The sequence below is a fragment of the Pectinophora gossypiella genome, chromosome 8 (genome assembly GCF_024362695.1).
Source record: "Pectinophora gossypiella chromosome 8, ilPecGoss1.1, whole genome shotgun sequence".
Classification (NCBI taxonomy): domain Eukaryota; kingdom Metazoa; phylum Arthropoda; class Insecta; order Lepidoptera; family Gelechiidae; genus Pectinophora; species Pectinophora gossypiella.
Window position 1 is genome coordinate 5,629,563 of NC_065411.1, and position 25,067 is coordinate 5,654,629.

The 25,067-nt window shown below is 35.4% G+C and overlaps 1 protein-coding gene across 3 annotated transcripts; it reads left to right on the top strand.

Annotated features, from left to right (window-relative positions):
* Positions 1-1,932: 1,932 nt before the first annotated feature.
* LOC126368901 (putative inorganic phosphate cotransporter) lies at positions 1,933-24,543 on the top strand. 3 transcript variants are annotated; one of them, XM_050013131.1, is made up of 9 exons: positions 1,933-1,974; positions 9,609-9,655; positions 11,188-11,405; positions 20,366-20,602; positions 21,361-21,567; positions 21,967-22,140; positions 22,766-22,982; positions 23,521-23,759; positions 24,180-24,543. In XM_050013131.1, the coding sequence occupies exons 2-9, from the start codon at positions 9,622-9,624 to the stop codon at positions 24,396-24,398; spliced, it is 1,545 nt and encodes a 514-aa protein (XP_049869088.1). In that variant the 5' UTR covers positions 1,933-1,974; positions 9,609-9,621; the 3' UTR covers positions 24,399-24,543. The 3 variants fall into 3 exon arrangements, with proteins under 3 accessions (XP_049869088.1, XP_049869087.1, XP_049869086.1); XM_050013130.1 differs by lacking the exon at positions 1,933-1,974 and adding an exon at positions 4,680-4,818; XM_050013129.1 differs by lacking the exon at positions 1,933-1,974 and adding an exon at positions 9,062-9,250.
* Positions 24,544-25,067: the final 524 nt, after the last annotated feature.

The window sequence follows — 25,067 nt, forward strand, 5'->3', positions numbered from 1 at the left end:
AAACGAAAATTAGCATATATCACTCTTTATCCTTTCAACTATCTCCATTTAAAAAATCACGTCAATTCGTCGCTCAGTTTTGCCTTGAAAGACTGACAAACAAGCAGGCACACACACTTTCCCATTCATAATATAACAAAGGTTACCTAGTCATGCATTTGTGTACCATTCTCTATGCGAACACAAGCATACAATGCCTAGCCAAGACCACGACCTACAATAGGACTGATCGACACGTGTTTCCCCTCCACGGAGCATCTTCAGGATGTGTTGTCTGCCCGAAATTCACTACCAGTAATGGCGAGAGTTCTATTATATTCCCTGAACTGTGTAAACACAAGCTCAGCTTAGTTCAGACACCAGGAACCTACCTGATGATAATTATATTTTTTACACAATACATACATTTCATTATTATTATCCTTTCCAAATTTTCATTTACAGGATGTTAGTGACAAAGTATCTAATACTGAGGGGGATGATTCAGACCATGATTCTGAGTTGATATCAAGTGGTATTTTTAATTATGATAGTAAGTTATGCACGTCTAAAAAGTAGCACAGCAAAACAAAATAGATATATTACTTACTTGTTGATTATAATCCAGACAAACATTTATAAGATAATATCATTCCTTCCGGAATCATAATAAAAGCATCATTTTACCGATAATACAAAAGTCAAGACTGCAGTAGTGATATTTGAGATTTTTGAGAATCTGTTAGATGTCTAAAATGAAATGGATTTAGATAAAAAATAAATATGTTACAGAATTTCTAATTAGTAATTTAAAATATAGTAGGTAGGTTGACTATATTATTATTATTTTTCGTGGAAATTTTCTGTTAAATAGAAAAACATTACCATCAGGCGTCATACATCTTTTCCAGATAATTAATACAGTGTATTATAGTGTGTAAAGATGTAGGAGGCCTGATGATAATGTGCCTCTAAAATGTCTCCTTGACATCAAACAGGCACTATTTTTCACGAGTATTTAAGGGGCCAGACGCAATAAGAGCGGCATGGGACCATCTGCAGAGCGTGGTCGACCTTGCCGTTAGATAGATAAGTCAGTATCAATCTTTGAAATATTGCTATGTAGTTTTTTTAATCATATTTATTTGTCCGGCCAAGTAGTTAAGCCATTTGAGGCAAACCAATTGATAAGCGTAACTTGGGTACTGGCAGAATATCAATGTTGCTGAGAGTGGGTACTCATACCATATTCTTAGCAACAATATTCTGAGTCAGTCCCATTTCCTTGGGCAGTGATAGCTACTAGTCATAATTTGTTAATCTTAATTTATTTACTTAAGTACTTTTGTAACCTTCACTGTTCTGGGAATGAAGTTATTCTATTCTATTCAAACCTACAATAAGTCAGGTAAAAAAAAAAACAAAAAAAAATATTTTTGTCATAATCACACCCCGGACACTCCATATAAAAATCTCATACCGTGTGCCGCCTTACAGGCATTAGTCCGCGCTGTCCCACTTACTCCTTGGCTATTTACGGCCTTTTAAGATTAAAGTAAGACCCAGAAGGAGTGAGATCGGCTCGCGGATTGGTGCGGAGCGGAGAGTAACCATTCTATTACATTCTAAAGTTTAATACGAAGTGTTTTGTTTTTCATGAAACTATCGCAGGGGATAATTATCTAAAGCCTTTTACGTAAGCAAAACAGATAGTAGTATAAGTGCGTGAGTGAAACAACTGACTAGGCATCGATAATTTAATCTTACTGATCCCATAACACTTCATCTTTTCGATAGGTATACGATCTCCCCTAGTGCAGACCAAGATATACTTACGTACAATCGTCATAAGATAAGTGAAGAGAAAAACTAAGATGAAGTGATAACGTCAATCATTTATATGTAGATAATGTTGTGCTGAATGACATAAATGTTTCAAATTTAGTAGCTTGTCGAAGTTCAAACAGCTACTACAAAGGAGTGTTTCAAAAAAAAGTGAGTAGAACAAATTGTGATGTAACATAATATTACCTATATATTTTGTGTATTTTATTTATTTATTTATTTATTTAAAAAAGTACAACAACATCACACATATTGAGCTTATTCCATAACTTAACTAAGTATTCTGACTGATATGTGTAACAATAACGGTGTACATAGCACTCACAATGCATAAACTAATTTACAAATTTAACAGTAGCAGAAAGGTAATTAAACTTAATGAAACTAAACTAAATCAAAACATACAAATAAACTTTGGTGGTAGACTTAAAATATTAACTCAAAAAGTGTCGAATAATTTTAGACCTGAAACTGTGTAACTTGTCATGAAATATGTCCACATCAATTTATTTTGAAAACGAAGATGTTAATTTAATAAAAATATTTATAAACAACTCGTTGATCAATTGTTTTAATGTTTTACAATCATTAATTTTCATTTTTGTTCATTTTTCAAACAAGACATTAAATATAATACCGATTTTTATACCCCCATAGGTTGATTGAGGGGAGGCCTGTGCCCTGCAGTGGCTCGTATACAGGCTGTTTCTGTTACGTATTTTATAATTTATTTATTTCATCTTTCACAGACCAAAATATTATCATTACAGGCATCATTGTATCTTTCAATACAATAATATTCAAATGTCAATAAACAAAAAAAAAACTAGCTTATGTCAACTTAAGAATGAAAATAATATTCATAGCCCTTAACTTAAAATTTAAAGGAAAAGTTAAAACAATATAAAATAATTAATACTTACTTAACATGTCTACAAAATAAAAATTAAACGTTTAAAATAAAAATCAAAAATCATTAATAAATAACACATGTCCAAGAAACAAAATTAACCACTAATAAAAAATACAGATAATAATTTTTTTTAGACGTTACAAATTCTAATGCTGTTTTTGTGAATTTGGCCAAAGAACAATTAAAGACGTCAATTATTTTTGAGAGCTCGTTAAGCGTTGGTATCGGAGAATGTCGAAGTAAGTTTGTTCGACATGTCGGGACCACGAAAGTTTGCTTTCGCGGTTTGCGTCGCAACCGCGTATTTGCAACAAGACCAATTGACTCCAAGATCGATGGATTACTTACCCAGCCACGGAACACTTTGAAAGTGTAAATAATTGTGAATCATCGCGATACGGGATCAGCAGTATTTACACTACTTAATTAATTATTTATCTTAAGAGCATACACTTAAACACTGATATTATTATTGCATATTTACGACATTTTGTACATACTCTACAATGATTAGTCGGTAGGAGGTACAATATATATAACGAAGTATCGAGAAATTAACTTTAGACTTACTATATCAGCCCAAACGAATTTATAAAAATGTTAGATTATTTAGTAAAGAGATGGTACTTTATCTACTAGTAGATAAAATTGTTTTACTAGTACGAAATCTACCTGTAATAACTTAAAATAACTCAACAGCCTACTAAGTACACCAAAAAAATACTTATAAAAAAAGTTTGCAAATCCTTAAACAAACAGTACAGCAAAAACATAGATATAAGGAATAAGTATACTACGTATAGAACGGCAACTCTTCCACCAGGGGCTGAGTTACGTTTCCCCCAATCTTACTTTAGTCGTCAATCGTATGGACGTCAAATGTCACAGATTCAAATGCGCGTGTACGATAACATCAATATGTAATCTTTGTAAAACGAGGTGTTTTGTATGACGTGTCTGGGGTGTGGTATAACCAAATATTATATTTTGTGGGTGTTAGTTGTCCATGATAACGCTTCAAGGTTTCATTTTAGCACTATTCATACAACAATATCTATGAATACGAAGTCTAACCCATATTTTGTAAGGTTCTAAATTAATTTACTTAGGTATTTTAAAATATTAGTATACTTTATTTTATAAAAAAGCTTATTCTTATTTTATTATTCAGATTATATTGCATTAAGTAAATTTAAAAATCTGCTAGGATTACCTAAATTGGCAACATTAGAGTTGTTGAGTTTGAGAATTTAATCCAATTACATGATAGAAGTTATGTCGGACAAGATAGGAACTTCTTCTCTCTTGCTTGTTATGAGAGTTCATCAACCCTGGTGTTAGAGTTAAAAAGCCCTGATATGGTTCAAGTATTTCTTAAATAAATATTAGCCGGGACCGAATGCTTAACGTCCGCTCCTAAGCACGGATCATCTTACTTCCGGACGATCGGGTGATCAACCTGCAATGTCTTAACTAAAGAAGCGATCAAGAAGTGATTCTTGTGATTATGTCCCCACCGGAATTCCAACCAGGAACCTCCCAACGTTAAGTTACACGACCTCCCCCTTTTTCTATCGTATGAGTTATGAAGTGTCAGTGTCATTATTGAGCCGCCGAAGACCCCGTCATGGTTCATGTAACGACTACGTAATTTACATCATCCGCAGCACGGATCATCTTACTTTCAGACGATCGGTTGATCAACATGCAATGAGTAACCAAACAAGGGATCACAAAGGGATTTTTGTGATTGTGTTCCCACCGAGGTTCGGAGTAGAGACCTTCGTTGAGTCTAACGTTAGGTTAGACGAACACCCTACTGGTGATTGTCGATTCAGTGTACCCCAATGAGTGTTTTAAGCATAAGTCGTGGATGTAAACACAGGTGACGTAGATATGTCATCGTAGATACGTCGGTTCTACTCGTACCGTGTTGAGTAGTAGTTGAATGGCAGTGTCTTGAGTAGCTTCGCGGGTACAGGTTAGCGAGTAGATTTGTGACTATAATTTAGTCTACGTTTATATTCGAGTGCCTATACTGTGAACTGCGCAATACTTGGATGGACAAAACCAGCTAATTAGTAAGAATAAACAACAAAATAATACTTTAAACGATATTTATATTAATAAAAATAATATATATCAAAATATTTAAATATTATAATATATATTTATATGAACAAGACGCAACATCTTTCATACGAAGGGTTTATGTACCTTTATTAGAAAACTTATAAAAGTGGGAACAAATAGAAAAAAATTAAGTATATTTTTCATAACATATTATTATATTATATACAGGTTGTGAGAAGCTGCAGTAGTTTTAGGCGAATGAGACGTTCGTTATGTTAAAATTGACCATTCAAAGTGTAACTATGTTACCTACTGAATAAAGATATTTTTGAATTTGAATTTAATATAATAGAACTAATATTTTTGGGTTCCGAAGAGATATGTACAAACATGAAATTGCACTTTTACCCGACAGCGTTAAAGTTAGTTATAAAGAACTAAAATAAAAACATTGTTTGTTAATAAAATTACTCATAGGAAATTGCAAAACAGAAGTTACGATAATTGAGTGAATAACAAGCACCTAGTTGAAATTAACTCAAGGCAATGGTAGACTAAGGTTGCCTGGGAGAAATTGCAATTTAGCAATAGGGCCGTCGATTGTTCTTTTCCTCTCTAAATTGTCCTATTGGTTGTGTTTGTGTTCAATGAAGACTTTTGTATTGTACTGTATTGTAGTCGCCTGTCTTCGGTGACACGCAAAGTTAATAGATATCAAACGGAAACATCCTTATTACTGTGTTGCGTAGGCGTGTTACGTCAATCAACGAAGTTTCGAACTACCTTTAGCCATAGATTCTTTTGTTTTCTTGGCCCATTTGTATATAATAATTTACACAAAACTTTAAACACTCATTCGCTTACTAAACTAGAATATAAGTTAACCACACAAAAATGGCTTCAGAGTCTCTCTCACGATGACACTGAATCCCTTCTACACCAAATTGCTTAGATATGAACATCCACTGATAAACATCTATCACATACATCTCCTCTCTACCTGCCTAGTGACCTTAAAACCGATTTTTGTTCTAGGGCTAGCCAGAGAGCTGTTTCTACTTTACTTAGCACACACTCACTCACGCCTGACACACACACGCACCCACACACATACATACACTCACACACACATACACACACTCACTCACACACACATAATCTACCTTTCATATAAACCACTGGTCTCATATTATACTCATGTACACAAATATGTCATATTTATATTTTAATTTTAATTATGCTAAATTTCTGTTCTTTTATAAATTTTCTTTTCGCAGTCGAAATTTTGTCAAACATTAAGCTAAGCTTGTTTCACGAATCTGTGTCCACGATCTAATACTGTCTATATCTATAAAATATTGTAACACTAAGATGGTAGCTGATGCCTATAGCACAGGCTTGAGTCTATTTTAGACATCAGCTGAAATTATTATTCTGTAACTTGCTCCTTACTAATTTTGTAACTCTAAAATTGTTGTTAAATGGCTTTGTGTGGAAATAAATAAATTTTATTATTTATTATTATTATTATTTAATGAAAAACTTCCCAGGCTACGTTCCCTAAAAATATAGATGGCGCTGTTCATATTTAACGTCATAATTACTTTTTCGTCATAATTGCAAAGCTGAAGTGGCAGTGGGCAGGACACATAGCGAGGAGAACCGATGGCCGATGGGGCGGAAAGGTTCTGGAGTGGCGACCACGTGTCGGACGACGCTCAGTGGGTAGACTCGCTACAAGGTGGACCGACGATCTGGTGAAGGTCGCGGGAAGCCGCTGGATGCGGGCAGCGCAGGACCGATCGTCGTGGAGATCCTTGGGGGAGGCCTATGCCCAGCAGTGGGCGTCATACGGCTGATGATGATGAATTACTTTTTATCCCCGCACGCCACGGCACGTTAAGTCGTTGGTCCCGGTTACTTCTTACTGATGTAAGTGCGTAATCGTTACATGAGTCATGTCAGGGGCCTATGGCGGCTCAATAATAACCCTGACACCAGGGATGATGCGGTTAGTAATCACTTCACAACCCATACGATAGAAGAAGACCTTTTATCAAAAATATAATAATAATTACCTTTTTTCAGAAATATAATGTAATGGACGAGGCATATATAAAATTAATTGTTGCTTGGTATTTGGATCAGATACGAATAGAATTATGAATAGAATAGAATAGATGTTTATTGCAGTCACAATTTATACAAGGTGTTGTAGTAAATATGCGTACATGTGACGCTCTGCTAGGACACAGCAAACAATAGGGGCAACTACGTATAGTTGCCGATTACTTAAAAAAAAGGAATCTATAACTAACATATCTTAAACCTACTCTTTAGGAACTTTTACACTTAAATTAATAACCTTTAATACCTATTTATTTAGAGCTTTTGAAGCATAACTACCTACTACATCAGCCATACTCTCACGTTCATTTACACAAACACGCTAACTCACACACACATTCATACATACATATTCACGCACACATACATACACACAAATACGTTGAAATTTATTATTATACTTTCTTTAATTTTACTTTTTACTGTATTATTTACTAGTTACTCTGCAAATTTTTCATAATTGTAAATTTAACTGTTTAATATCTGGAGGTGGAGACCTGGTGGCCTATATGACAGGTTTTACCTAGTTTAGGCACCAGCCTCTTCTCAAAAATTGTATGCACAAACCAAATGTCTTTTGTTATGGATTCTTTTTTGTAGAGGAAATAAACTTTTTACTTACTTACTTACTTACATATATATTTATTTATATCATCATTAAAAAATCTGTTATATTGTAATAACATAATGAGGAATGTTTTTAGACTATTAGAGAATAAATAAACTTTTTCAGTACTTTTTATTTTATTCAGTAGATGGTTGTATATTTTTATTAGCGTGGGGACTATTAGATACTATTATGTTGCTACCTGCATTGCTTTAAGTACTTCATTTTAATCAGAATCTTGTTTTGTATCTTGTTATTGTATGAGCTATGGGCTTATCACAAGTCACCATACGACTCTTGGCAACAGGAAAATACTAATGATTAATATCTTCTGCATAATATCAAACGTGCCAAAAAATACGCAAAAATAAGAAGTTGTTAACAGGAAAAGTAGATTTTTTCTTTTAGAACATAAATTTTATAAAAACCCACACGTCACTACCTTCTCAACCAGTGATGTCATTATACGTTATGATAGTGGAATAAAACATTTTAATTTTTGTTTTTTTTTTCAATCCCGAAATGAAATTTAAAATCAGCATTAAAATAATGTGTTTGCTACCAGCTATAGACAGTTCGGTGAAGTGTGGGTACTTAGTTCATCATAATTCATAATTCATTTTCATTTTATTTTTTTTTAATCTTGGAATGGACGAACCTCTGACTACCCCAATTGGGATATGGTTAAGAGTTCACTACTAGCCCAGACAGCACTGGTTCCTTGCCGCACGCGTCGGGAATTATATCGAGGGTTTAGCCCAATAGACGCTGCGAGTACTAGACACAAATCCTGGAAATCACGTGATATCAAATATCTATGACCCAAACACGAATGAGAACTATCCCAATTAGGACATAGTCATGAGCTATATTCATATTCATAAAAATTTATTAATAATAGTTCGTATTACATGTCATATTTTTTTTTTTTTTGTGGTCACCCATCCTATGACCGGCCTCTGCGAAAGTTACTTTACTTCAACAATCGCAGATCGAGCGTGTTTTACCGCTGCGCCACCGAGCTCCTCACATGTGTCATATATCGTACATGTCATATATCGTATATAATCTAGGTTACATTCTACTAGTAGAACAGTTCATTAGGTATCATTACACATTAAAAAAAATATTATAAAATTAGTACAATCCAGTAATAAAGAAGTCATTCTAAAATATTAAAATAAAATTATGAAATAAATTCGTTATAACTATAGAACGTATGCTCAAGAAGCCACCAATCTAATGTTATGCCAACATAATTTTAAGTTACACGCCGTATTTCAAAAACACACAAAGAGATACAATGATGTAAATCACTGCCTTTTAAACGCTTATCACGAATTTTATTATTATTCGCTTCCAATTCAGTATAAACACTTTTTTAAACACAAACTATATAATAATTATAGCAAAACAATCAACTTCTCCGTCTATGTATTGTGACCTTACTCTAAGCGGAAGATAAGTCAATGAAAACTTCGTTGAAACACTTTTCCTGATTTACAATTAGTTACTTCGACACGGCACAAGCAGACAGTCTGTTCACAAAACAAATACCGATAATAAAAATGAAAAAATAACAAATATAAATATTTGTACAACAAAAGATTAAAATACAAAAGTTGTAAAGCTAATCAGTATAGTGTATACTTCAAATAACTTTATCAAGAGAAAACTACAAAAATGACAGTCAGTGAATTGGGATGGTAAAAAACTTATTTTTCCGAAATATTTTTTTGATCCGAAAATTTCAAATTAATATGACAATATTTCCTTTCACAAGTGTGGGTGGATTGTGGGACGAAGGATATGTGTGAGAAAAGTGTGAGTAAGGAGAATACGACTGACAGAGATGAATGGAAATGAGAATTTTTAGTTTTTCGAAATTGTAGATGTCGGCTTTCGCTGGAGATCAAATGAATCAATCATCTTATTGCCCTAAGGTGAAGAGATGATAAGGCTGTAGTGCCACATCTTTTGACACATTTGTAATTAATATTTCTTGGTGCTTTACGTGCAATAAAGACTATTGTATTAAGTAATAAGTGTTGTTTTTTGTTATAGGAATACAACAAACATGTTAACAGGATGGAGATTGGCACTCTCAAAATGTAAGTACCTGCATATTTTTTAAATCCAGAATTCACGGCTATATCCTATTTGAGTACATCCATCGCAAGATGACTAAGTACTCACGTCTCACCGAGCTATCTGTCTGACCAACATGATAGGTGGTGAGCCGTATTACCGTCCATAATGGTTGATCCCACTGCATTAGTGAAAACTCCACTTAAGATAAATTGAAAACTCATTTTTGCAAATCCGGTACCGAACCAGCACTTCCCGTTTGAGAAGCAAGCCGAAGAACCACAGGACGACAGTGTCCTAAGATATTTGACATTCTTAAACGAATTCTCACTAATGTTAAATAATTGGACGTTTTCTATGTCATAGGTAAATTATAAAATTCTGAATACTAAATAAAGACAGTACAGTATGAAGGTGACAAAAAACGTGTTCTTTTTTTTATATAACTTATTTATGAATTTCAATAAAAGAAAAATGTAATAATAAGTGCGACATTTTGTCACATCGTTTTTCTATGACGTCACATGTTGCTTTTTCGTACAAATTCCATAGTAATTTCGTGTTCTGACGTTTAGTAAAAAGTAACTGATTTGACTAGTTGGAAACTACCCTATTGCGCTAATGCGACAGAGTCTATTTTTAAACGTACCTATAATAACCATAAACGAATCTGTTCCAAATATTCATCTGTTCTCCGCAGACTATTTGAATTTGAATAGCGTATTGTAGGTCGTAATAATGAAACAAAAGAACGGTACAATTTCTATTACAAATTTTATTGAAACATTTCGTGGTCTGGCGACAAAGCTTAACCTTTTAACTGTACAGCATAAACAATTCGTTCAAACTACTCAAATAATACAATGCTTGTATAACTTAACTGAACTAGTAACTAAGTAATGGAATGTTTTAAGGTCGACATGGAACTTATCATAATTATTATTACATACATACACTAGTTAACACAAAACTTTTCCTGAAAGAAACGTGGTGACTGGCTTCAACCTATATATCGATATATCTATGATATATAATAATCATCAACATCATCACCAGCCCATTAACGTCCCCACTGCTGGGGCACGGGCCTTCTCTATGGATGGATAGGGAGATCGGCCTTAAACCACCACGTGGGCCCAGTGCGGATTGGTGGTTATTAACGACTGCTAATGCAGCCGGGACCAACGGCTTAACGTGCCTTCCGAAGCACGGAGGAGCTCAAGATGGAAACTTTTTTTTTTCTGTGGTCACCCATCCTGTGACCGGTCTTTGCGAAAGTTGCTTAACTTCAACAATCGCAGACCGAGCGAATTTACCGCTGCGCCACCGAGCTCCTCATATATAATATATGATATAACATTTGCAACCAGAAATTTCCAGCAGAGGATCATATTCTGTAGAACTCTCTATCGCATTGACATACTAATGACATTTAACGTGACTTTGTTTATTTTTTCAAATAAGCGACATGGTTCAAAAGTAATTTTTCATAGGGCAACACGGGCTTCCGACGACATTTGAAGACAAGACCGAATATTTTATTCTTTGGTTTCAGTATTCATAATACCACAGCGCTATGTCATGGCGACGATGGCGCTGTTCGCCATAGCCAACGCCTACACCATGAGGGTATGCCTCAACCTGGCAATCACCCAGATGGTGAGGAAGACCACAGCGTCGGAGGGTGACCCACATTATGATCCGGATGCGTGTCCAGACCTCTCACAACGATCCTTCGGGAATTCTTCTTTGAAAGCAGACCTTGATGATGACGTGAGTATTGGCAGACGTATTATTTTTAAATGTACGATAAGGTGCAAACTCCAATCAGGTTCTTGCTAAGTAATAAATTAACTGGTTGCACTTAAGACCTCCTGGGAGTCAAAATGGCCACATCGAAGCAATTCATCTACGAAAGCAATATTGCTATTTGACATTTGTTTGCGTTGCGCACTTACTTTTATATGCGCAAATGTCAAATTGCAACATTGCTTTCTTAGATGAATTGCTTCGATGTGGCCTTATTAATCCTTTACATGTCGTTTCTGTAATAGACCAAAAACACCTACAAACACATAATTTTTACAATTATGACAACTAAAGGTTCATAATGTCACCACTGTTTACAATTAATTCGCTGAGCTCACTGACTGCACTTTTGCTCTTTGATTGTACCTACCAATAACATCATAAGGCCCCAATTTCTAGACACAATAGTTAAACAATGGGGTTTGCATTTTCACACATAAACTCTTGCCCATAATCCCTAATGGGGTGGGCAGAGCCACAAGTTATCAAAGACAACTTGCAGCCACTATTAATAAGAAGGCCTGAAATGAATATGATGAGCCTCATAAGGTTGAGGAAAGATCAGCCTATCATCTAAACAATTGTGCACCATCTTAGGAAGGACACGATCCCTCTGTCGGATTTCTCGATATACTCGGGAAGACAAGCAGCAGAACGTAACCAATCGGAAATTACTTCACAAATTACCTGTGCTCAGCGCTCCCAATGTTGTTCAAATAAGTAATACATATCGTTCGAGCTACTGAAGTGTGAGCGAATAAATAACATTAGAAGATGTTTTTTGTTTTTTATAGCACTACTTACATCACTAAGTAGTAACCGGGACCAACGGCTTAACGTGCCTTCCGAAACACGGATCATCTTACTTTGGGACAATCAGGTGATCAGCCTGTAATATCCTAACCAAACAAGGGATTACAAAGTAATTTTTGTGATATTTTCCCACCGGGATTCGAACCCGGGACCTCCGGATCGTGAGCCTAACGCTCAACCACTGGACCACGGAGGCCGTTATAAAACCGGCCGCTAATAAAGTGCCTAATAATAATGTTTGTAATATGTTAACAATTTTTAAATTCATAAGTAATTAAAAGATCACAACAAATTTTGTACTAAAAGACAGCTAAGACATTGACCGTGAAATACTTCCTTTGTCCACATGATATGAAATTCAAGGCACATAAAGGAAATAACACCGTTTCAAATCTAAAAGGAAAATCTTAAATAAAATCTAAAGTTGGTCGACTTGTTAAACCATTCTTCGCAAACCTAAAGGTACAAATACAATAGGATAAATTCTGTTGTGCAAAAATGAAAGGCTTTTACAACACGACAGTGACTCTAGTCACTGCCACATTCCTGGCTTTAAGTGCATCAACCGGCATCAAGGCTTATTGTTCCTAATCTCTTCTTATTTCGTGTAGGTTTTATCAAAGAGTAACCTCAACAACTCTAATGTCAGGGTTATTCACACACTGATACAAAAATTGACGAATGAAAACTAACAGTGTATAAGACATAAATTGTTTGAAATCTTATTACTTTTGAAGAAATACATTATCACGTAACAATTATAATATATACGCAATTTTTTTTAACACATACATTATTACATAACAATATATATATATGCAAACTTGATGTAAATTTTAACTAGTCACTCTGAGAAGCATAATCATACCCGTGATAAACAGATATATAAACGTAATTATGTTTTATCTTAATTCTAGTTCAATAGAGTCTCTTGGGAGAGATACACTAGGTTAAAGTACAGTTTAATTCTGAAAGTAGATACAAATTCAGATAATTATCACAGAACAGATAAGGTCGAGTTTTGTTTAAAAGTATTCGGATACCACCCAGTGCGCGGTGTTCGACATAACGCGCTGATTTTTTTTTTTAAGAAAGCAATTTAAGTGAAAAGAGCAACATTAAAGCAATTCAGCCAAAAAAATATTATTCCTATTTGATATTTGTTTCCATTGCGCCCTTACTTTTATTATTGTAGTGGGCTGGTTTTCCCTTCGCGGGTTGGAAGGTCCGACAAACAGTCGCTTCTGTAAAAAACCGGACCTGTCAAATCTTTAGGTTAGGTAAGCGGATCCTGTTAAAAACGGGATATGAATTGCTTTGATCTGGTCTTTTAAACCCCCTGGGTGGAGTTCCAGGTCAACTATTGTTTCAAAAAATTTGGATTTCATCCAGTGTACGGAGTTTGACATATCGCTAAGTATTTTTTTTAAATAACGTACTTATCTGTTCTGTAATAGTGATATTAATTACATACAAAAACTAAAAATTCAGACAACGCTTAACGTACGGAAGAATCTTGATGCACCATAGTTTATCGCTCGTGTTTACCACACCCGACTTTTATCTTGGATAAATAGTTATGAAACAAAAAGAAACACTGAGGAATGTTTAATTTAAACAAACATACGCATACAAACTCACGCCTGAAATTACTAATGTAGTGGCCACATATTGTCAGAAGATAAAATATAGTAACTTTAGACAGAATGAATTTTATGTTGACATATAATGAACCTATTACCCGTAGATATATACGTACCTAATGGTTCATCAATGTAAAGTGCACTCAAGGCCTTTATCGGTATTACGACATTTACGACACGCACAAAGAAAGAAGAACATAAAAAAGAATAATATGAATACAGGGTGTCAGCGACATAACGAATACTGAGAGGGACGATTCAGGCCATGGTTCTGAGTTAATGTCAAGTGGAATTTTCCGTCGCAAAATTCATGGTCTTTTTAGATTTTTAAAAATATTTTCAGTTCCATACTTTTGCGACGGCAAATTCCACTTGAAATTAACTCAGAATAATAATTATGGTTTAAATCATCCCTCAAAGTTTTCGTTACGCTGTCACTAACACTCCGTATATAAATATTTGAATTCGAAACTTGAATAAATAATTTATACAGCCATTAGGATCAAATACTTATTTCATTAGCCGACTTCGGAAAGTAAATCAGGTTAAAGAAACCTTTATTCTCAAAAGAAATATACATTTCACTTCATGAGAACTTATAAAATAACTTAATGTACTTAAACAAAATATAAACGGTGAGCGTGCATGAGTTGTAATAGGTTACTTGACACTCAGTGAAACGATAAAAACACCTTGAGTAATTTAAATAAACTTATTTCGTAAATAAGTCAAATGTCGCACTTTGATACAAAGTAAGAAAACAAAGAGAAGAGGGCATTCACAAAAAACACTACAGTTCACACGTAATATGGAGGTGCATAGCAGTACGAATAGTGCGTAGCGTAATAAGTAGTTACTTCCTATATTTAACACTTTCACGGACATTGACTACGTTTCATTCTTAATAGTTACATATAACATAGCATTTTTTAAGTCATCTGTGGTAATAATTGACACTTGGATTCGGGACATCCGCTTGTAGACGTTGTCCTTGAAAGTGTTAATAACATAGAAGCATCCCATTGTTGCTTCTTTTAATCCAACATTAATTCTGTATAATATTTATATCTCTACACAATGAACGTTTAGTATACTCTGCTCATAATAAAACAGGGTGTTAGAAGATTTTATAGACCGAAGCGACCGTTCATTTAATATTTTCATATCACAGTGCCTACAGACTCGCTGGTAATGCCTAGATTGGAGGCAGAAAGCATATGTTGCGTCCGAAGGTCGAGTGAAATATAAAAAAAAAACGTAAATAGAAATTAGAGTACTCAAAAGTTCGTCTTTGAAAAGCTTGGCTTGAAAGCGGTTAAAGTTTCCGCTACCGGTACGAAATTACCGGTACCGATTTCCTATTAGTCCGTAGCGTAATTTTAACCGCTTTTATTTTATTTATTTTATTTTACATTGATTTTATTTATTTATTTGTTTCATCTTACACAGACCAAAATATTATCATTACAGGCATATCTCCCAATTCAATAATATTCAAATATCAATAAACAAAAACAAAAAAAAAACTAGCTTATTTCAACTTAAGAATAAAAATAACATTCATGGCCATTAACTTAAAATCTTAAGGAAAAGTTAAATTACATGGTACAATAAGTTAAATTACCTTAACTGCATTCAAGCCTTGCTGAAAAGTAATCCCATTACTTTTGACGTGACTTATTGTAGATTTGCTGCATATAGCATTGCTACTACTTGGCTGGACAAAGTATTTTCATTCCGTCCCATGTTTTCCTTCAAATAAGGTGTATCAATTCTCATCCATTCCATACCAATCTCTTCAGATGTGAATAGGTAACAGAATTATTATCATCATCATCAGCCCATTAACGTCCCCACTGCTGGAGCACGGGCCTTCCCTATGGATGGATAGGGAGATCGGGCCTTAAACCATCACGCGGGCCCAGTGCGGATTGAACAGAATTATTATAAATGATAATATTAGTATAGATTTAATTTGTTAGTTAGGGGCGGGCTTCTTAACAAGTGCAGTACGTAGAGAGCACAGTGTATGGAATCAGCTGTTTGGGAACTGATATTAGGCAGTAAAATTATTAAATTGTATAACAGTATTTTATGTTTTTTTTTTATTAGAGAGCGTCTAGGATGGATGGATGGATGTTTTTCTTGCAGCTACTTTTCCCCGGCTATACAGGTTGTGAAAAGCTGCTAGTTTTAGGCGGATGTAAAAAATGACGATTCAAAGTGTAAAAACTGAATCAAGATAATTTTGAATTTGAATTGAAAATATTTTCTCTTTAGCGACCTGTCATCATTAGTTACTGTTGACATATTATATTCATCAGCAAACAAGCAACATACGTTATTATATTTTTCTCTGTATTTCGCCTATTTACTTTTTAGTACAAATTAAAAAGATTATATTTATTATATCTATACTACATTATTACAGCGAAGGAACAGCTACTTTAATTTTGGCAATAATATCGCCCATAGTCCTTCCATTGTTCTATCTTGTAGATGCACTTTTTATTCAGTTCTTTATTTACTCCATAAAGAGTTATTGCAACACCAGTGGTGGCACTTCTCAAAAACTAGAAACTATCTCTGTCCACTCCACCTCAATATACGGAGCTTGGTGACAAGTGTACGTCGTTCACAAATTTTCTTACCTAAATTGATAATAAGTAATTTAGAATAGTTCGGCCTATGATGATAGTTCAAAATAGATACCTACTTATGTACCTATTCGTAACTTACTGACACAGTTGTTGTGAACGAAAATACAGTACTGTATTTTCAAGGTACCGAAGCAAATTTGAAGGAATGCTTACGTCGCCGTCGTCTACTTGTCTCTCACAGCTGGTTATACCAGCAAATAAAATCTACTTGAAATATATTTAAATAATGCTAGCAATTATTGAAGACTATAGAGAACCGGAGAGGAAATATGATTGGCCACCTGATACGACACGATTCATTTATAACAAACATTATAGAAGGAAAAATTGAAGGGAAGAGAGGAAGGGGTAGACCTAGGATAACATTTATGAAACAAATAAAAGAGAAGGTGCAGGTCGTGTCGTATCGGGAGGTGAAGGTTTTGGCGGGAAGAAGAGAGGAATGGCGATTACTCCACCGACAAGAGCGCAGCTCTTAAATAGAGAGAGAGAGAATGCTAGCAAATAAATTAGTTACTTTGTTACTCTATTGGTAACCACAAAATGGTTTTCGTGCTATTATGTTCGTTATACGTTTTTTAGTACAACATAACTTATTCTATTTTTATTCTATATATTACTTTTATTCTTCTCACGTTTTAGTCGTATTCCCATACAAAGTTGAGTAAAGTACTTGGCTACTTATTAATAAAGTACTTTTGACAAACTATAGTCAACAGAGGTAAATATTTCTGAACTTCAACAATTCTAAACAAACAAAAGAAGCAAATAATGCGTAAGGGTCTATCTGAATATGAATACAAAGACGTCACAAATACTCGTACCAATTAGTTACTTACCTAGTAAAAGTAGTAGTAGGTAAGTGTATAGTAATTTATTATAAGTAAATATACATCAATATTATTGCATCAATATATTTTTTTGACCCAGATAATCGAGTACAACACCTTGTATTGATCGTCCTATCTCGAGATAAGTCCTTGAATTTGATTTAAAATTTTCCTATAAGTTATCTTAAATTTTGATGAGTGTACATTTTTAATATTTTCGTGGACATAAATAAAAAATATATATTTGCTTTAAGTTACAATGACTCGTAAAAGGGTCAATAAAAAGCTTGTAAGCCTCTTATGAATCATAGTTTAGTATGTTAGGCTGCGGTGTACGGAAACACTTTTTGATTATTATTTTAACACTTTCACTGCTGTGACGTGCGTACGTAAATTCACACTATTTCCCAACGGGATAAGCAGATAATTCGGAATTCCTATACTTCGATGATATCAATTATATAAGATCGAAATATGAATTCAAATCCGGAATCGACCCCGTGACGCTACGATGTCAGTCACGCGTTTTGGGAATTAATTTTATTCTATTCTTTAGTTTACTTTTAGGTATTTATTTCTTGTTGCACCATCCCGCATCCAAGTTGTTTGTAAATGTTTGTTTCATGGTAGTGGTTGCCTGGAAGAAATTGCTCTAGGGCAATAAGGCAGCCCAAATTGTACTGTATTCATGTATTATGTATGATTATTGAAATTTAGTTCTGTACAATAAAGTACATTTGATTTGATTCTATTAACAATCGCACTCTCGTATACGTCCATTGAACGTTTATTAACCTCAACGACCATTCCTTACGTGTCTCCTGAACTGTCTTAAGAATAATAATAAATATCAAACATTGAGATTCTATTATTATTGGCTATTGTTGCTTTAATTTTGTTTTGATCTACGACCTGACGAATGTCTTTCTTAAACATCATCTGCTATTGTTATTTGGTATGGGAACAGTGGCGGATTTACAAATTTGCCGCCAGTAGGCTATTCAAATTTTGCCGCCCCTACTGACCTCTGAAATTCGATACTAATTATAGTCGAGTGCACAGCGCTACCAAAAACACGGCGCAAAGTTAGCAAAATATGTTCGGTTGAAGCCCGTACAAACGTAAGAATGTTCAGTATACTGTGCATTACTAAAATGTTATAACTCTTGTCACTTGTTTCTTTGTGTATAGGTATAATATCTATTATTTTACTTTTGTAAGACAAAAAAAAAATTTTGGGCCAAATTTGCCGCCCCCTAAAATCTGCCGCCCTAGGCTTCAGCCTACTCAGCCTACTGGTAAATCCGCCACTGTTGGGAAATACGCTTAGTCATAATGCATATAGGGCGTTTTGCCTTCCCAGAAGAATTGCCTTGTAATTCAAAGACTGCGGAACCGTAGGTTACCTGTTATAAAGCGACCTACTACAATATTAGGATTCTGATCAATATCACGAACGGGTCAAATGAAAACCTATTTTTTTGAAGTCATCAACTAAAACGCAATACCCCCTCCCGACCCGTGGTACAACTACGATGTCCAACTGGTTGTACTACGGAGAAGTAAATTACACATAGTTCAACTCTTTTTTTAATATTTATGATTATATGACCCGTGGTACAACGGTGGAATTATGTCCTACTGATTGAACCACGGGGATAAGATGATCATCGTGTAAAACAAATGAACATCTACAAAACAAGTGACTATCAAGCGATTGGTGCAATAAAGATGCAATATTTTTTTTAAGAAATATTATATAATCATCATCTTCATAGATATGTGCCTAACGCAATTAAAGAACAACCAGTTGAACTATGGGTAACTTTACTTCTCCGTAGTACAACCAGTTGGAAATCGCAGTTGTACCACGGGTCGGGAGGGGCAATACCTAATATTACCCACCGGAGTAGGCAGAGCAAGTAATCAGAAGACATCACAGTGCAAAGCAGGTGAAGTACTTTGCGTTTAACACATGTGTAAACATTTTATTGGTGGGGAAATAGTCACGCCACCATGATATCATAGTAAGATAAGGCCCTTTTGATGACAGGTAGTCAACCCCTCGCCCTTATAATGGCTCATCATATTCGAAAGGACGCAATCCCTCTATCAGGGTTAACGACAGAATTGTTCTTTTATTCGCCTCCAGTTCAGCGCAAAGTCAGGCTATAATTTACTACTATTTGTGTTTGACAGGGCTCGAACTGATGCAGATCGAATGGCCACTGCGACTTAGTGAGATCTATTGTGACCAAATCCCTACATACATTAAAAACTCCTCCTCTAGACCAATCCGTTCGATAAGATAGAGCTTCTTTTTGGGAGGAGGCTCCATGACCTCCTGGGGATCCATTATGTGGTCCCCGGTTATCGGCTTCTACTTTGTATGAGAGCCTCACAGCTGCATAGACACGCTATAATAAATTAATTACTAATTTTAATAATCTAATACCCGATTCTGTTAACACTGTGTTGGACGCTGAATATACCACCGGCCCTATTGACCTTTTGTTCAAAATAGTATGACATTTCTGGGATCAGGACTTTTGTATGTAAACGTAATGGGAGGTTAAAAAGTCCACATGGAAGCAATTCATCTAAAAAAGCAATATTGCAGTTTGACATTTGCGCATATACAAGTAAGTGCGCAATTCAAACAAATGTCAAATACCAATATTGCTTTTATTTTTTGATGAATTGCTTCGATTTTTCTTTTTTAAACCCCTAGGTTTTGAAAGTAATTTTTATGTAAGTTATTGTAGTATTGCCTCGGGTGTGTTAGCCGTTGGTCCCGGTTACTTCTTACTGATGTAAGTACGTAGTCGTTACATGAGTCATGTCAGGGGCCTATGGCGGCTCAATAATAACCCTGACACCAGGTTAGTAATCACCTCACAACCCATACGATAGAAGAAGATTGCCTCGGGTGGAATTCACTGCTAGTCCAGCTAAACGCGTGCTTGTATTTGTTCCAGACGGTATATTTCGAATGGAGCGAAGCAACGCAAGGGTTGCTTCTCAGTTCGTTCTACTACGGCTACGTCCTCACACATATCCCTGGTGGTATGTTATCGGAGCGGTATGGAGGCAAGTGGGTTGTAGGCCTCGGACTCCTGTCTACTGCCGTGTGTACCCTGGTGACACCTATGGTTGTGAGAGCCGGTGGTGCGCCAGCTTTGTTCGCCTTAAGAGTCATTGAAGGCTTGGGAGAGGTGAGTCTTTCAATCCAAACTACTATTATGAAGTCATCGCACACATATCTTCCTGCACGTGGTCTTATGTACCGAACCCAATGTATAAACAAAAAAGTATAAACAATGCATACATAAACTCACGCCTATTTCCCACCGGGGTAAGCAGAGACTATGGAAGTCCATATCCTTCGATTCTGACACACTTTTCTTGCTTCCCAATTAATCGTTTCGTACACCACCACGCCGGTTCAGAGTAGATCGTACTGAACCTTTTCTAAGGACATCTCAAATTTAGTCAATGTGGTCTTCCTCTGCCAGCTCTATCTTCTTGCCTGATTTCGTAATCCTATTATACTTCATCCGCTCTACGTCCTTGTTCTTGGTCCTTGTTAACTAATGTAAATATTCAACAATGTTTTCACACGAGAAATATTGTTACATAATTAAGTGGTGGGAAAATGGAAATTTTAATAACTATCTTCAGATAATTATTACGTTTCTCTAGTAAACAAAGGTTATCTTATCTTCAACACATAGGTAAATTACATAATTAAACTCACAACCGTAATTTTCTTTGGGACGGACCGACCTATAATTTTTTTTTTTCATTCATCATACGGAAAAAAAGGTTTTTTTTTATTAGGTACCTAGTTATATTTTTAAATAATTTACAGACAATGCCACACTGATATATTGACACTCAGAGTAACTAGTAACTACACTGTAGGTAAAAAAAATGCAAATATCTGTTGACTCATAGAGCCTTTTCTTTCCAGGGTCCCACAATGCCAGGTCTTATGACAATGGTGTCAAGGTGGGCACCAAAAACAGAAAGAGGAAGATTTGGTGCCATCGTGTTTGGAGGAGCACAAATAGGCAATATTGCTGGCACATACTTGTCTGGACTTGTCATGTATAATGGAATTTGGGACAACGTGTTCTACTTATTCGGTGGACTTGGTTTTGCCTGGTTCATAACTTGGGTACGTGCCATTGTTAAATCTTACTTCAAACACAGTATTAGGTGCACCTGAATCGAACGAAGTATAACAGCACTAAATTGGCGACGTTATTGTCACATCACTGCTTTTAATTTTGACAGTTCTGACGTTAGTTACGTTTAAGACGTTAGTAAATGCAATCATTAGATATAAATAAGTAACGCTGCAAGTTGCGAAACTGTGTTTTGTTTTATAATTATTTTGGTCGGTTGTCTTAATTTTTTTACCGGGACCCTCAGCGCTTTCCATTATCAGGCGAAGTAGTTAATGCCATTTGAGGTAAAACGAAGAACAACAATAATTTAGATCCAACCAATGTTATGTAGGTTTACAAAGTTACTAAAACTATCGTGCCATTCTAATAATAATTTTCTTTTCCAGTCGTTAATTTGCTACAGCACACCAAATACCCATCCATTCATATCTGACGCCGAGAAGAAGTTCTTGAATGAGAATGTCGACTCATTGATTCACGCTAGCAAACAAAAACTGGACCCCGTCCCTTGGAAGGCTCTGCTTCGCTCTGTTCCTCTGTGGGCTCTTATAATTGCTGCTGTAAGTAAAATTTTGTAGGATGAGGGCTTATCCACTGGGCACCCTCACGCCTGTTGTCTTAAATTTTGTACAGAGTGAGAGACCTCAGCACTCCCAATTTATCCGGCCAAGTAGTTAAAGCCATTTGCCGCAAATCTACAATAAGTTACGACAAAAAGAAAATAAGGCTGATTATGCAATAGATCTTGCTACTCCCGTATCGGACTATGCAGACACGCGGTCGAAATTACCTGGTCTGACGTTTGTGATCGACGATGAAGAGTCGTTTCCAATGTCAGTCAGCAGCTTAACTGGGTGCCTTCCACAAAATTTGATTTTAAAATTATTAAGTAACACCTCTAACTCTGACCTTGCCTTAACAACCTAAAAAATAAACATTTACGAAACTAACATACAACATGAAAACTTTACAAACTTCCAGGGTAGGTAATTTATTTCAGTCAATGTCTTTTTGCTTTGAAAACTTACTACAGAACTTTATTGCTCGGAGTTACCTAAATGTGGAACTACTCATAGACCCACAATAAGAAGAGCTATGCGCAAATACTGTGGCGAAATCAAAATCGACTTAATTACATTTGAAGAGTTCTGACCATACAGACTGACAATATTATTCATCTTCCAGATTGGTCACGATTGGGGTTACTTCACAATGGTGACAGACTTACCGAAGTACATGACTGACGTTCTCAAATTCAACATCAAATCTGCTGGTCTTCTCTCTGCCATGCCTTACGTCGCTATGTGGATCGCTTCGTTCTTCTTTGGTCTCCTCTGTGACTTCTGCATCAAGAAGGGCTACCACAACATCAAGAATGCTAGAAAGATTTATACTACTATTGGTATGTATTTATTACATTAATACACTACCTACCTATATGGCCGATTTAGAAAGTAGATAGGTGCCTAAACTGTAACTTGTAAAAAATCTAACTTGATTTCTTTGTCAATTTTTAATTTATGATGAAGCGCTATCAAAATAACTTAGATCTTTAGATATTTAAATGCACAATCTTGCATATATTTTTCTACGGTGTCATATTCAAATTCAAAAATATCTTTATTTAGTAGGTAACATAGTTACACTTTGAATCGTCAATTTTTACATAACGAACGTCTCATCCACCTAAAACTACTGCAGCTTCTTACAACCTGTATAGACGGGGAAAAGAAGCTGCAAGAAAAACCTGGGCACAGGGCCCTGGACGTTATAGCTCACAAGTTTCCTTGTTATATAAATTAATGGATTCAAATAATTATTTGCAGTTATATACAATTTAAACTCGATCAACATCTTCAATAGACATCATTATACTATATTGTGATATGTCACTTTAGGGTCAGAAACATCTAGTTTCAAATATATTTTTAACGTTCCAGCTGCAACGGGTCCTGGTATCTGCATCATATTGGCGTCCTACTCCGGTTGCGACACGACTCTCGCCGTCTTCTGGTTCATCGCAGCCATGACCCTCATGGGAGCCTACTATAGCGGCATGAAGATCAATGCCCTGGATATCACCCCCAACTATGCCGGCACCACCACCTCCCTAGTCAACGGTGTGGCTGCCATATCTGCCATCATCTCTCCGTATCTGATCGGTCTTCTTACTCCAGATGTAAGTACACGTAAACTTCAGATCACGTCTACTTCTAGTTGGGACGGTATCACGGAATTTCACTTAGGTACTGTACTTTGTAGTACACACACCATTTTTGCTTCTTCAACAAAGTTTATGCATTCTCGCCAGTTTTAAGTACTAACTCTTGACCTAGCATATCTTTTTTTATTTCTTCTTTTTTCAAAGGACAGCGTCCTAATATAAGTAACTACTTGCCCAATAAAATGTAAACAATGTCCTAATAAGTCGATTTACTTAAATATAAGTAAATCGACTTATTAGGACATTGTTGTTGTGCACTAATAAGTGCACTGACTGTCCACACCACCTCTTGTCAGCTCAATCATGAACGAAAATAATAGTAAGCAAATCAATCTGGATAAAACCGGAGAATCAACAAATTACTTTTGCCCACAGTCCACACTAAAACAATGGCGAATAGCGTTCTGGGTGTGCCTAGCCGTGTTGGTGATCACAAACATCATCTACATCATATTCGCACAAGGCGACCAGCTCTGGTGGGATGACGTCAAGAAACACGGGTACCCCAAGAACTGGCAACATGGACCTCTCAATCTCAGACCTGAAGATTCGGAATCACAAAACAAAACCGAAAAAACGAAAGAAAAGCAGTGAGAAGAAAAGACCTCAAAGTACTATGTATAGCCAAAGCTGTAAATAATGTATTTTAAGAATATTTTTAAGTTACCTAATAAATATTTATTTTAATAACCAATTTATTTGATCCTGTTATAAAATAATAAAAAAGTACTGACAAACTAAGAAATATTTTTATTCTATGCACATCAATAAGTACCTAATAATGAATCATAAACAAATAGGAAGTACTCGATCAACGTCTGTCTTTCCTTTGCTAGTCTCAAGAAGTATAAAACAAATTTCAAGTCGTTTTTCTGATAAAGATATGTCTTCAAATAGATGTGCTTGCTATCTTCCACTTACGTTTGATCCAATATTTACGGAAGTCGAAGGCATCGTGTAAATGCAATATGCGCCACTACCTGGGCAAAGGCTTCTAAATAATCAACTGGAGCAAGTAATCTAATATGCTATTATTTCCAAGCCATCTAAAATCTTAACGACTAATGACATGTATTGTGTCGATAGCTGGGAACGATGATTTTACTTACCAAGACACGGAGTAGCCTCAAATGAAGGTTTCTGATTGAGCATCACTCCAATGACTTACAACTGATATTTTTTTGCTTAATTTTGTTGATAGTCGGTAGTTGGCAATCAACAAGAGTCATATTATGTGACTTCCCTGAAATGAAACGTTAGATT